General features: G+C 41.5%; 1 protein-coding gene across 1 annotated transcript in view; it reads left to right on the forward strand.

Annotated features, from left to right (window-relative positions):
• Nucleotides 1-15481, forward strand: part of LOC110991018 (dual specificity calcium/calmodulin-dependent 3',5'-cyclic nucleotide phosphodiesterase 1A-like) — a 62914-nt gene that overhangs the window by 24168 nt on the left and 23265 nt on the right. Inside the window, exons 8-16 of the mRNA XM_022256079.2 lie at nucleotides 462-602; nucleotides 1214-1314; nucleotides 1823-1948; nucleotides 2514-2615; nucleotides 3255-3381; nucleotides 3876-3957; nucleotides 5083-5261; nucleotides 6228-6369; nucleotides 7986-13279. Coding sequence (XP_022111771.1) covers nucleotides 462-602; nucleotides 1214-1314; nucleotides 1823-1948; nucleotides 2514-2615; nucleotides 3255-3381; nucleotides 3876-3957; nucleotides 5083-5261; nucleotides 6228-6369; nucleotides 7986-8341 — 1356 coding nt within the window. The 3' untranslated portion in view covers nucleotides 8342-13279. The remainder of the gene's footprint in view (nucleotides 1-461; nucleotides 603-1213; nucleotides 1315-1822; nucleotides 1949-2513; nucleotides 2616-3254; nucleotides 3382-3875; nucleotides 3958-5082; nucleotides 5262-6227; nucleotides 6370-7985; nucleotides 13280-15481) is intronic.

Consider the following 15481-nt stretch of genomic DNA (forward strand, 5'->3'; position numbering starts at 1 on the left):
GTGTGTTGTAGTTGTTGTAGGTTTACTCACTTTTTTGAAAATGTGAAGATTGCGTGTGAGTTTGAATTGCCCATTTTGTTTCGCTCAACCAGCCTTTGTCAAAACGTAACCGCTGAAATAGTGCAGCATGGATTGTTTCATGTTTGTCATTACACGCTCGATGCTCCCAATCTCTAGCTGTCACGAACTCTTCAATTTTGCATCAATCAATTTTAATATCCGGACAAATTGTATACAACGACCTGATGCAAAATTGATAGCCTGTAATATTTGCCTTTTTTTGCTGTTTTGATAAATAACCTTGCACAGTTCTTGTCTTATCAGAGCATCGTTGCATTTAGCCAAAGCCTACAAAATAGTAGCCTTGATATAGTTCTATGCAACTATTCTTGTGCTTGTCAACCCTTGCTCGAACTTTCATTAAATCCACACACACACTTTCACCTGTTTTCTCCTTGTAGATCCCAGTCCAGAACCTGAACGGCTTTCTAGAGGCCATGGAGAACGGCTACAGCAAGCACGGAAACCCCTACCATAACCTGCTTCATGCTGCGGACGTCACGCAAACATTACATCACATGCTGGTTAACATGGGGCTTATGGTAAGCCAGCATTTGCTATCACACCGAAATTTCACTCGATTTTCGTTAAAAACAAATAGTACATGGCATAAAAATCTCTTCTCCGCTTTGCCCACAAAACACTTCCATGTCTGCTTGTCTATGGGCCCATCAGGAGAGTGCGGGCGGGTTTAAAAATAATGTTATCAGCAAACCTGTTTAGGAAAAGTCTATGCGAGGCTGTCAACTCCTATGAAGCATAAAAGTCTGACTGCACGAGCACCAGCCTTTTATCTCTTCTACTCTGTATGATTTTTTTAATCGCCAACCTTGTAAGTAAAAAGTTCTGTCAGTACGGGCGATTCACTAGTAGCGCGCCTCCAAGAGTTTGTAACGCGTTGGCCAATTACAATGCGCCAAACCTGTCGACCTAGTGCGCATTTGGAAAGGGTCGACAGGTTTCGCGCATTGCGATTGGCCAACGCGTTACAAACTCTTGGAGGCGCGCTACTGTGAATCGCCCGTATTCCATCCAAGGGATGTCATTATTTGGACATATTTGCCTGAAAAGATGTATAAACGCGTTTACCCTTCTATAAGTTCTAAATGATCCAATTCTCAACTTTCGAATATTTCTTTTTTCGTTTCCTAAGCACTGGCTGACCGATATCGAAATCATTGCAGCTCTTCTAGCCGCGATAATTCACGACTTTGAGCACACTGGTACAACCAATGCTTTCCACGTCAACACTTCGTAAGTTAAACATCAGAATCTCTTTGGAAAGGCATAATAGGGTCAGCTCTTGTGACATCACAGTCGTGTTTGCCTATAAATGGCTGTTAAAACTATGGTTGGCCGTCGGTACAACAGAAGAATTCACAAAGTGTTACAAATCCCACGCAGCTATCAGAACACGTACTACTAAATACTAAATGAAAATACAACCTTATTTAAAATCAATGAGACAAATGTCCATTTTGAACGAATTGGAGGTAAAATCGAAAACCAACTAAAAGGTGACACTTCTTCTACTTTGGCCGTCCATACAAGTTGTAGGAAAAATAAGAGTTGTAGAGATGTTGTAGCCCGTTGCAGACCGTTGGTTATCCGGAGCTGAAAGTTAGCCCAATAATGGCAGAAGTAAGCACAGTATCTAATTTACCTGACGCCCTTGAGTGGATATTAGTGCTAAGTGTCCTCTGCATTAAGCAGTAATCTGCAAAGTGAAGTGCTCATAAAAAATCTCATTTCCTGTGTGCAGATCTGACATGGCGTTGCTATACAATGACCGAGCCGTGTTGGAAAACCACCACATCAGCAGCTCTTTCCGACTAATGAAGGAAGACGACAAAAACTTTCTTGTGAATGTCAACAAGGAGGACTATACGTGCGTATTACAAAACTGAGGATATTTTAGTTCCTGGCAGTTGTAATTCTTCTAGTCAACACTGACAAGTTCATTTCCATTTGAAACGGATCTTAACTTAGACTGCATCCGAATCCGTTGTCTAGAGCTAGGTCTTGGTCTTCACTCCGTTGAAAGTGCGTAGAGACGCGCAGACAGTAGACCAACCGTAGCTCTGAAAGCTCGTTTCGGACACGGCCATATACTCTTTAGTGTGAGTCTCCTATGCAGTTGTCGTCTAAGACCTTGCAATACGCACTTTTTAAGCACTAGACTTCTGTTTCCTATTATAACAGTGTTTATTCTATCCAAAAATACCTCATCGTCATCCATTACATTGAAGAAAATAAGCAACAGGAGTACAACAAAGGAATGCTTATCCAATAACTTCTTTGTCATGACAGTATAAATACCAACTTTACATAATTCCAGTCGGTGGTGTCATTCCCGTAACATTTTTTACTGAAAAGTGTACATCTGCCTGATCGTTCCGATAATATCTCTCCGAGAACATATCCTTAACATCATCTGTGGTTTTCCCTTTCAGGGAGCTGCGCAACCTTGTGATCGACATGGTCTTAGCCACAGATATGTCTTATCATTTCCAGCAACTTAAACAAGTCAAGAGTATGATCAGTGTGGCTGACAGGTCGGTATATTTTGTCGTTTTTCTTATGTTTTCTTTTTTTACTGCGAATGACAGTTTCATCAAGCTCAGTGTATGGCAAGTGCACGGCCTCCATGTGGCTCACTCGTGGAGTCCGCTCTGAATGTGTGATTAATAATGCAACTGTGCATGATTTTTATGTGTGTCCCTGTGGGAAGTCCATTGGAGCTGGTGATCCAAAATGAAACCAACCTGATTGCTGATTGGTCAGTAGCTGTTGAGCTAGCTTTTATATTAGGGAAAACGCCTCTGATTGGTCACAAGTTAGAGGTAAGGAAGCGGATAACTTGCAAGATTAATCACCAATACATATGCACTAGGGCAGTGGCATAGCCAGGTTCGTCGGGGGGGGGGGGGTAAGAGTTCCCACGGGAGGGGGGCAGTTTCCCCCCTTACACGACTGCATATGTATAGCAGAGTATACAGTAACAAGTTGTAACTTAACAGAATGCTTACAATACACGTCCTCAGCGATACTGTATAACTTTCTTTATGGATACATAGACGAATTTTAAAGCAGCATCAAAGCCGAGGCTCTCAGTCCTAAGGCATCACCCCCATTTTTTTTCAGTCCTCGTAAAGGGCTGCGCCTCAGACGTTTCTCGTTTCTTTATTTCTCAGCAGTACATTAGACAAACCCAAAGCAATGGCCCTTGCCTTACACTGTGCCGACATCAGCCACCCTGCAAAAGATTGGACTCTGCACCACAAGTGGACAACGCTGCTCATGCACGAATTTTTCAGACAGGTTGGTTTGCACGCCAGTAGCCCAACTGCTAACTGAAACCCAGTTATGTTTGCTGCTAGACGTCTTACCTATATTAACATGCGCATTCTGGAGGATTCTGGAGGTAGTTCTGAACAAAAGCCGCAAGGACAGCGGAGAACTGTTTCGGAGCCAAAACCACAGATCTTACGCAGCACATCAAGTACAAATAAACACGATCATGCGTCGTTCACTACTGAAACGGTCTATGTGATGTTATAAGTATGCAAGCAAATCAATTCTGGCGGCTTTCACACCAACTGAGCCCCAAATCCAGGCTACGTGTGCGTAAGATATTACATTTAGAAACTGGAGACCTTTGCTACAAAGTCAGTAAAGAAGAGTTCTCTTCGAAGATAGCCATTCCTGAAGCAAACCCAACTCCCTCGAATAGTATCCATACTACAAACCCAAACAATTTTTGCACTCGCTGTTTTGTCATATTTTGTTGACTGGTGTCACTTTTTCGTTTCTAGGGAGACAGAGAGAAGGAGCTCGGGGTTGCATTTTCTCCGCTCTGTGACCGAAAATCCACCATGATCGCTGAATCGCAAATAGGTTTGTCTTTCAAATCAGTTCGCCAAATCCCTTACATTAAGTATTCGAATACCTGCAGTGTGCAGCTTCTTATATCTATAAGCTCTGCGGCACATTTTCCACATTAGAAGTGGCTTAAATACACTGACAAGTTCACTCAACTCTATCCACAATAAAAAAACGCTGTTCCTGTTGGCAGTTAACAGTCGTTGCTTAACTTGAGTTAAGCATTACTGATTTCAAAAGTATACAGGCAGTCGATATTTGAGCCCAATTAAACATTATGGTGTACATCATGCCTCTCTAGCCACTTGTTTTTGAAGACGGAAAGTTTAAACGTCGAAAAAAATTGCAAAAAAATGTGTGATGTTTTACTTAAAACTGGTTGAAATTTATTCTGAGAGTGCTTCCAGTATGTAAATTGAGGTGAATTTGTTAAGCCAATGAATTTTCAAGTCACAGGGGATGTACATATTTTGCAGTTCTGTGATAACTTTGACGGCCCTTTTCGGCCTTTGTTATACATGTGAGATATATCAAACATGTATAGAGGGGCTTGTGGGTACTGGAACAATGGAAGGTACCCCATAAGGCCAGTTTTGACCCTTATGGGGTACTAAAGTGGTACCCCAGAAGAATTTCACGAGATAGATTTTTCAAATTTACTCAAAAAAGGGGAATTTTCAACTGCCATTCATCTGTCGCAAAATGAAGTATTTTAAATAAGGGACCTTCAGTCGAATTTCCAAAGTAGGAAAATGAATCTGGTTAAAATGGGAGTGATTTGAAAATTTTTGCGCGTTGTGTGGGAGTTTTGTACATGTGAACAAAGGGAATACCCCACAGGTATAGCTGTGTAAGGGCCCAACGTTCTTAGCATAGAAACGAACAGGTGATGTTATTCTTCATTCGCATACCAGTACACGATAAACGTTACTCGAAAAATATACACAAGACAGTATTGTCTTGCTACCTTGTGGACGTTGGTAAGCGTTCTGCTCCAGAAGTATGCACGAAATAACTAGCCATCTAGTACACAACATGGGTACCGAGAGAACAGAAAGTATACCCCAGAACGCACGAGAAGCCGTGCTACTGTAATTTTTTCTTTGGCGTCTTTAATAGTCTAAGCCGCTTCCCTGACAGGTTTCATCGACTTCATTGTCGAGCCTAGTCTCATCGTGTGCTGCGACATGATCGACAGAGTGCTCCAAGAACTGCCTTCCAGCGAGCCAGACGAGAGCAGTCTGAAGACCAAGCGCAACTCGATCCCGTTGGCTCGTCCCACCAGCACGCCCCGGACGAGCAGCATGCCTTCGTATCAGGTAATATGGTTAGCCAAGCGAGTGATGATGAAATCGAGGTCCAGTTTAGGAGGGGGAAATTTACCGGCGACTTGTTTCGTTGTGCGGGGCACTGAATGGGTTTGGTCCCGGTTCAACCATGGAGCTATTGTTTAATAGCTCCATAGTACAACACAGAGTTCCGTGTTTGGAGTCAAATTCTGAGCAAGGTGGAAGTCTGTAAGGTGCGCTGACTACACAAACCGTCACACCTCTGAGGCGACGAGTCTATCAACGCAATCGTATTTGGCCGTCTTTAGATCAGATTGGAAAATGGTTTATACCTTTTCTTGTACAGTTTCTCAACTTTACTCTTAGAAACCACACTGCAGTTGCATTTCCAAAGGAAGTGAGTCATTTTCAGAGCAAGTAGGCATTTTGCACACTACCTCTAAGTCATTGAATCTGTCAGCACTGTTGATTGCATGTAATATTTGCAACACTACCCATCATCCTGACACATTTTACCAAAGGCTAACTTGAACGAATCATTTAACCTTTAGCCTATTTAGCATATCTTCACATAGTTAGGCCTACATCTCCCGATACTCCATCTAGTTACATTTTGCATTATTGCTAAATGTTAGGAACCGACTTTTCCCTCTGGGCAAAATTCGTGTCGTAATTTGGGTTTTCATCGACTCACTCAGTGTGACCAATAGACCGCTAAGTAAACTCCGATTGGCGCCTTCTCGCCAACCGAAAGCTTCACATGGCGGCATCAGTAAGTGGGGACTGTCAGCTCAGATCCTGCCCTGAGATACTCATGTCTTGTGCTCCACGCGGACTCGGAAAACAGACAGATCTAAAAATAACGGCATCTAATGACGATGTAAACGAAGAGAAAATTTTCCCTCCGTCTAAATCCACCGTTTGTAGTTATTTAGGCTACCTAAATTGCTTGCCTTGCCGTAATTACTCTCACGACCTTCTCTCTTGGTTTCCCAGGGTCCGCAGCAAAATCGACCTCCATCAAGCCCTGGTAGGATTAGTCTAACCAGAAAGCCATCGGTGCCCATGAAGGCCATGCGGAGTTGGATAGAGCCGCTGCAGCTGAATAAGAACAGATGGAAAGAATACGCGGCCACAGGTCATTACATAGATGTCTTTATAAACTTATATGTGTGCATTCCATTCATTTTGTTGCTGTTGAACGTCCAGCTCCCGCTTTCACACATGTCGTGCTAATCCGCCTTTCTCTGATGGGCTACCTTGCCAAAGCTTTCTTGTAATGCCGTCGTTCCACCATCATCAACCCCTCTTCCTTTCCTTCTGTGCACTTTTTAAAAAAAATTCATCTCAAGCGTGTCTTGAATGGCACTTGTGGGCTACATGCTATAGCAATGAAAACATGAAGTCTAATCTAGTGGACTCACCCATTTGAGTTCGTGCATTTCCTGAGTGACTTGGTGAACGGCCACCCGGGCTGAATTAAGTTTATAGGCCCTAGGCACTGTCATTCTCTAGGACCGCGAACCAGTATTCCGTATGCCCTACTCCACGGCTGCCTTAACAACCATGCACCGATATCATGGTTTGAGCTTCGTATTTTCGTGTTGATGCTAAGATGGATGGATATGGAGTATCCGCGTGAGTTTTTCTCTGTAAACATGCGTTGTTGGCAGTTGTGTTTTATAACATTTTATTCCCGGTATGTTGATTGGTCCCCAAGTTTCGTAGGCCCCAGGCACAGTGCTTATAGTGCTTGCTGGATAGTCTGGCACTGCTGCCTCCCAATCAGTCATTTTCTGTATGTCCTCGTCCCGTCTTCATGTTATCATTTTTTGCTCTGCTGTATATCCTAAGGGGGGGGGGCTTTGGAAGTCTGTCATACATATGCATCGTCCTCCTTTGTGCATGCCTTCCGTGGATCTTAATATAAAAACATACTGTTCGCTAACTGTCCATGTACCGCACGTACAACTACTTAATTATACCAAAATTCTTGCTAACCCTGTGACACCCGAATATCTGATTGCCACAACCAGTGTGCAGTTTAAATGCCACTGTCGTCTGAGTGCATATCACCCGTATGCCATCCGAGCTTGTACCGACTATTCACGTTGTTGCCCTTAATTTAAAAGTGCACAAGTCTTTTCCAGTTTATTGAAAGGTTGGTTTGTTGTAATTTTTTACAAATTACAAATCTCTGTGTCTCATTTAACTTCATTTCAAGTTTTGTTTCACCATGGCGTTTTGGCTTTTTTAATTTTTTTTCCTAATGATATTTCCATATTCATGAGCAAAATTGTGATGTCATCCTAGGAAGAAAACCTCCGTGTTACATTGGTGTGTGCACAAAAACAACTCCTTTTGTAGATTTTGCTGGCCTGAGTGTTCTCTTCTTTAGCGATTCATTGTTGTGTTGGGATAAAGTAGTAATCGAACTAAACGTTTTCCTTGAGTGAATTCTGGGTTCACAAGTTGAAAAGAAAAAACCTATGCAGTAAGACACTTCTACCTCTGATGACACCACAGTAACAGTGCCCTCAGTTATTTAGGACAGCATGGATAATTTACAATGTTTAAAAAAATGCATTTTTCAAAACATTTAACCTAATAAAGATGCCAAATAGTTTCCATACATTGAAAAAGAGTATAAAATTGCACAAAAATGATGTCTGGAAAAATTCATTGCAGCTACACATTGAGATATATTTTTAATTTCTAGAACCTTACTTTTCAAAGCATTTCGTGTCTTTGCAGAGGTCAAAGGCCAATCGAGGTTGTCCAGTATGTCAGAAGAGCACACGAGTGATATAAGCATTAACGATGTCTTCCCAAACGACGATAGCAGGGATGTCAATTCCAAAGACTCTTGTGGGGTCTCCTCGCCGAGGCGCAACTCGGGACAGAGGTCAATAGAAAGTCAGAGGTCACCAGAGGACACAAGCCACCCTGTGAGGGCCTGCTCACCCAGCGGCAGCGGTGGAGCAGACTCGAATAACTCTGGCACTAGAGGGCGCACTTCCAAGGGCATCCCCAGGAGGGTGCCAAGTAATGAGGGCGTGCGCCGGGTCAGGCAGGGTGACTCCTCGCCGTCTAAGCAGCCTACTGCATGATACTGCGGCCAGGAATCACCAACGTATGAATTTTTAGAAAAAAAAACTCATGTAAATATATGTTTGTGTGACGTCATCAACATGTGATGAAGTATATTCATACCAGGCTGGTGTGGACGCTCATGGCTTTTTGAGGTTTTCATGGAGGGATGTTGGCATTGTGGCTTAATATGCATCCTGAGTGTCGTTTGTCTGTTCGTCGGTGTAAAGACGACGTCCACAAACTGTGGGGTTGGCGATAGTGACTGTACCAACCTGAGGACTGTGCACGGAGTATAGTGTGATGCAAGTACCCAGACTGTGTTCACGAGGACTGGACTCTCCCTACTTTGTTAGCCAGTGTCAGAAGCCGATGGCACCTACAAACCTATACCGAATAAAACATATAATGTGTACCGTGTTTCCTTCGACTTCAGTCAATGAGACTATCGCGCAGATAATTTAGTTATGACTTTGTCGTTGATAGACAACAGGTAAGGTTATCCTTCCATGATTTTGTTTTGATTTTGTCGTGTTTCCAGACATAAGTTTTATTTAATGAGTTTATTTGAAAGTTGCTCTTATAGCTTTTTGAAAGTAAAATGTTATTGAGATTGAGTTAGATATTTATAGTACGGTAGATAAGAATATTCAGTGAAAAACTTTATTCAAAGTCGAGCAACCACTGGAATACGGAACTCACTGCAGACGGCATGCATCTATATCGTGTTTAGCGTGGTGTTGCACATTGCGAATTTAGAGCAGATTCCGGTGCGGTTTATCTTGCAATACCTGTACCCTTGTGTGACGTGAGCATTCTGGCAAAAGGGACAGAACCGGGATAGGTTTAACTGAGGATTTTTCTGGAATCAGAAAACTTCACTTCTGTGTCAGTCGTCTACTTCAATTAGATATTCCGCTGACAAAACATTGCAGCTTTAGAGTTTCCATTTATCGATAAATCAAATATTTAAGTGCTGTGCTTTGCATTGATAGAAATAAAAGATACCATTTTTTCATTAAAAACTCTTATTCCGTAGACATAATATCAGCGGTTACAAATATCAGTATGTCTAACATCGGGGACAAGCAGCTCCATGTTTTGGGGGGTGTTTTGTTCTGGGCTTTTTTGTTTTGTTTTTGTTTTTTTGTTTGTTTTTTTTTATCTCTCCACTTCGCCCAGTGACTAGTTCCTGCTCATTTTGTTAAAAAGCCTCGAATTTGACTCTGGAATGAGTTGGTCTGACAGGCACGTTCAATGCACGACTTCAACCAGACACTTAGTAATATATACCTTCTTTACGTTATAAGAAAAGCAACTACAAATGGGCATTTCATCGGGTCTGCCTTTCGAATAAGTAGAACAAACAGGTACGCAGTGGGAAAATATTTGTTTTTATTAATATACTTTTGGGAAGGTTTTAGATATTCTCCATTATAATGTACATTTTCCTGTAAATATTTAGAGAATCACTTATTTACATGAACTCCACCATTATTTAGAGGTAATGTTCGAAAGAAGAGAGCTGACTAAACTGTTACTTTTATTTATTCCCTGGTTAAAGAAATTGTATTCATTGAAATGACACCTTACAAAATGTTACAAAATAATCCATCCTTCTGAAAATCCTTGCTAACAACACACAATTAAATGCAAAGGATAACTTATTGTGAAGTAATCATAGTGAGCGTATACGAACCGAATGAAATGTTGATATAAAAATAGCATCATGCGGAAAATAGGGCATGCTAGAATAAGAGAAAAACGCCCAGCTGGTCTTTTTCTTCGAGGGACTAGTAATGCAGATGTGGCTATTCGTGCTGCTGTATTTTATTCACGTCTGTAGGTGGACACGGAGTAGAAATCGTTTCCTTGTCGCATTAAAACAAATCAGTGACAATTATAAAGTATTGAATTTAGATATTTTGGAAACAGTTTAACGAAAAAGTTTCATATAGAACATTACTCAAGGTAATTTGCAGAATTGTACATGTATTTTTCCCCAGGAAAATGGACTAATTTCCTCGTCTTCCTCATATATGATACTTTCATACCTCTGGTCATGTGATCGAACGCGATTTGGTAAACCTATGTTCCTAAAAATTGCCATTATTGTCTTGTTTTTTAATCCCACAAGCTTTTAGGGGTACTAAAGGGAAAAGGTGGAATAATAGCATTACTCATATTATTATTATGCTAATGTTGATTTGATGTTCGTATCAGAAAATTCGTATTGGCTTCCTAAAAGGGATGCATTAACTTAAAGGTGCCTTCACATCGCACTTACACCGCTCAGTGACATTTTAACAAGCACAAAGTAGTTGCATGCGCAGACAGTTAAATACCACTAAAGCTGCCGTAGCGAGTAAGATCATCTGAAGACGCTTTTTGTGTGTGATGTTTTGCAAGAGGGTTTGGCACCCGGCACAGGGCACCCTGAATTTATTTCTCCTGGCCTTTTGCTCTATATTAAATGCATATTCGCTGACTTCAATACAGGAGATTTACAATGGTGCTCCTCCAAGAGTTTGCGGCGCGTTGGCCAATCACAACGCGCAAAATCTGTCGACCCTTGGCAAAGCGCATTGGGTCGACAGATTTCACGTATCTGGTGGGCCAACGCGATGCAAACTCTTGCAGGTGCACTATTGTGAAACGCCGTTATTGTAAAAAAAATTGACAAAGATGCCGTCATAACTTCAGTTTGAAATTTGAAATCATGAAATCCCAAGTTGTTTGTTATTGCTTTATTTCTTTCTCCGCACAGCAAAGCTTGGTGAATTTTCAAAGGGAGTGCGTAGGCCCTATGGCCGGGATCAGATTATCAATTTCACACAATTGTCATATTGTCCATGAAAAATGGGAAATCTTTGAAAAAAATGACTAGTCATCACTGAAGTAGACACGAGTTAAAATTCTCTAGGTTTTCCACTGAATCCAAGAATTTCTATTTTTCTTGACATACTGGTACCGATCATCTCGAATTATGTTCACGCCATCAGACTGCTTGGTTTCAGAAGAATGTTTCAAGGCTGCGTATACGCCCATAAAAATTGTGGTTTATATTTGGATATTAAGCTTATACGTTTGAAATGGCCACATTAGTAAAGAAATGACATATGTTCTTATGGAAGCCACAGTCTCGCTTCTTCAACCGCTTCTCGGAGACACGTCTACAAAGTATGCACACCTCATTTCTAGAAACCAAAAATCATCAACGGTGCGTCCATTTCTCACAATACAGCGAGTAACATGTCGTCCGAAATTAGCAAAATTATGAAAAGCTTCCCCTTCCTTCTGTGGCTGTACCTGTATATCGTAATCAAACTGTAAAAAAAGTATACGAATGAAACTAGCAACTCATTTTATCGTATTTTTAAATAGTTAAAGCATAACCAATCTATTAACAGTTTATCATGATGGTTAATGACTCTGTGATCATAAAGTTATCGACAAAAGGAAATGGTACCTGTTTATTTTGTATGATCTGTTGTGTCTGATCTCCATCTGTTTTCGAGTTGAGCAATGCATGCCCAAAAAGGAAGGAAAGGTTGATGAATTGAGCGATAAAAAAGGACTATGACCCTGGTGGTTCACTGACTGTCAAATTACAACACTTTCCAAGGAAGTGTTTTTAGCGCGCTTCGTGTCTGCGTAGGTAAACTTACGGGGAGTGTCCACTCAAATGGTGCAAGTCTGAAAAGGGGGCAGGACAGGCCCCAAAACACTTCCCCGGCCGGCGCAATAGACCGGCCGGCGGTGCAACCGTGGCATCTCCAATGGACGTCTTTTGAGTACAGTGCATCATCGTGATTTTCTCTTATATGTAGAAAAGAAATTCATAAAACTCTGAAACTCCTGTTGGTTGTCGAGGACGGAATTCTTGAAGGCAGTGGCCAAACACTTTTCGACAAAATTGGCTTTTAAAAAGAGAAAACGCTTATTTTTGTGCTTTAAACACTGGTAGTGCAGTTTATTAAGAGCAGCATTTTTCTGAGACTCAAATTATTATGAGATCAATCGTGGACATTTTGCAAATAAAATGGCTTTATACCTCAGACACTAGGTCACGGCACACTGCTTGGCTTTCCCAGAATGCTTCGCGACTGCACAGTGCCATGGCACAACGGTACCCTTGTTCCGATGTTGTGTGAAAGTCGGCAGGCAGTGGCGAATTACAGTCCAAAAAGGACTTTTGTTCATGACTGTCACTTCCTCACAGACGCCCTTATCTCGACAGGGACATCGTTTGTATACACACTTTGAGGAGAGGACTGCAAATAACTTTTGTTCTGTTGCGTTTTGCTTGCCATAAAAACTGTTCCGTGTCAGAGTCATACTTCACGTTGCTTTTTGCGTTTGATTTATTGTGCATTTTCTCGCAGTGGAACACCTATGGTAAATAGAACAGTCCTGTCATGATTCGGCTTGACCAATACAGTTTTAGAATTCTTTTTCCCGCCGAACGATTTTTCAGCCCGCGTAAAAATCCCCGGATCACCATAGGTTGCTTAGGACGCGATCAAGTGGTGGGTCCGTAGATGCCACGGGCTTACGTAAGTCCCACCTGGCAATGGTTATTGTTAAACTAAATGTGCGTTTTGTTTGTATTTACAACCGGCGTTTTCGTTCCTGATTCACTTTGTTTATATTCATGAGTTTTGGGTAGAGTAGATTTTGATCTTGAAAAGAGTGTCTGTATGTGTGAGAGAACGTTTTCGATCTTCAAGGCGGTAACATCGAGTGTGTGAGCTGAGAATTTTTGCAAGTGACCGGTACGAACTTTCCTGAGATCTCTGAAGCAGCAGATGACGATTGGCCGGAGAAAATCCAGTCCCTGTACGATCAGATCGTCAGATCTAGCTATTTCAGAGCTAGTACGATCCTTCAGAACCCGGTCCTAGAATTCTTGCAACACTCAGCCAAGACATCGTTGAATAATGTTACCTGAAATAACCGTAAGTTGAATATTTTGTCTTCTAAGAGATTGCTAATGAAATGAAGAGTTTGCTTGAATCGAAATTGCCCTGTGTTAATGATTGGATACAGAATGACCATACATGAGCATGATTTGCAGATCAGTAGGCCTATGAGATTCTCTTGATGTATGACAGTTGCGAACGTAATTAAGGTATGTTGTTTCAAACGCAATGCAGTTTAACCGAATAAGAAAAATTGTGAGTTACGCAGTTGTGAAATGGAGAGTAATTTCCGACATTACTTATATTAGACATGAAACTTGAACATGATTATACTGAATCTATTTGTATAGATGGCCGTAACCTTTAGGATTTGAGAATTCACTTCCACTCCTGCGTGTACGTAATATAGTTCCGGGTAACTGAGGTTGTCACAGTGTTTCTTATTCGGTTAAACTGCATTGACCTTAAGTCAAGCTGTCCTCAGAGGAGACTACGCCAGACTCTGTAACTTGGCTGGAACGTCACAGAATTAATTAACCGGCCGAACGCACGTTACGGAGTGGAAACTCATGGGTTTATTGAGTTTTATTAAAGTAATAGAGGTATTAATTACCCTAATTAAGTAGTCCTCTCGCAAATCTCGCAGAAGAGTAAAGTACCTGTAGTAATACAGGACAATTTATCACTTCAAATTTAAGGGCGCATTGTACCGATTCTTCTTACTTCAACTTCATTGTAAATAGTATACATAATCTGGAATGGTAAAATGCACAAGCTCGAATTTCACAATCTGGTTTCAAGTTATTATGTGTCTGAGGTATCTTTACCCGGAGTCATCACTGACATAACGACCAAACTGTCCAGTTTAGAGAAGTAATGACATTCCGTAACCTTGTCCCAGTTCGATACAGCCGCTTGAAACTCAGATGGCTTATCATACAGCACTCCCTTCATATAGCCGTTTGCTCCTAGGGTAGAAGGGTTCAACATTGACACTGTGTCCTCTCCAAGAACGCACGCCTCGTACTCAGGCGGCCTTGACTCGAGTCCATGATCTTCCGAATTTCTCAGAGATTCTATGATATCGGATATTAATCCTTGTAAATACAATGGGCTAATGATGACATCACACTATTTACATATCTGTGCTTTCCTACAATACTCAGTGGACTGTGCATGGGTACATCATCAAAGGCCTATTTACAAAACCGCATTTCTACGGTCATCGGTACCAAAAGACCGTCATCACGGGAGTCGCCAGAATTTCTTTCACGGAAGGGGATAAACCACTTTTTCTGTGGAGATTTTAATGGGGGAAGCAAACCCCTCATCGGTAACAAACTGATGAACCATTAATAATGAGGGCATTTGGAAGGTTTTTTTTCCCTTTCGTCGCTTTTTTTTTATTCATATCTTTCGTTTTTACCCTTTTTATTTTCAATTCTCCCTTCCCGCGTGATATCCATGAAAATCATATCGGTGATTTTAATGGTAAGCACACAGCTATTATGCAACCCTTTTCCTCTCCAAAACACATAAAAATTAAATTAGAAATAAAAATGGTCTGTTGACTGTTGCGCGAGACAGAATAGGTTCAAAGCACACTCAAAAGGACGTTGGAGACGACAAACCATACGGAAAGATTTGCAACTTTAGAGCGAATCGAGAACAATATTTCCGATGGCAATGAAGTTTCTGGTTCTTCTCTCAGGAGTAGCATCACTTGCTTTCGCAGGTGAGTTATAGTGCTCTACCACTTGTTTAGTTGTGAAAATCTAGGCCTAGAAGCTGATGTTTCGTCACATTGTTTATCGCAACGGGCCTTATTATCGATAGCCTTTTGGCATGTTATCTTACCGGGGTCCCCTTGAACCCTAGAAGAGCCGACGCGGACCCACCCCCCCCGACATCTTCTCCATTATCTCCCTAGTCTTGGTTCCAAGACCTTCCAGTTGTTCAACGACACGAACCACCACACGTATTGTACTGTACATTCATGTATGTACATTGTACATGTACAGGCGCTATCACATCAGGGATCGTTTTGACAGGAAGTGATATCCTGCGATGACAATTCGTTTGGGGATAGCGCCCTCTAAAATTGATACTTGTGTGCACGAACAAGAACATGATGTTTCAACATTTGGCACGTTTTATGCAACAATTAATCAATTCTAACATTAATTCAAGTAGTATTTTCTCTCCTAATCTCTTACATATTTTCAAAGTTGGTCTTTG

This window comes from Acanthaster planci, linkage group LG03 (assembly GCF_054643075.1).
Source record: "Acanthaster planci isolate LZ-2023a linkage group LG03, COTS_SCS, whole genome shotgun sequence".
Taxonomy (NCBI): Eukaryota; Metazoa; Echinodermata; class Asteroidea; order Valvatida; family Acanthasteridae; genus Acanthaster; species Acanthaster planci.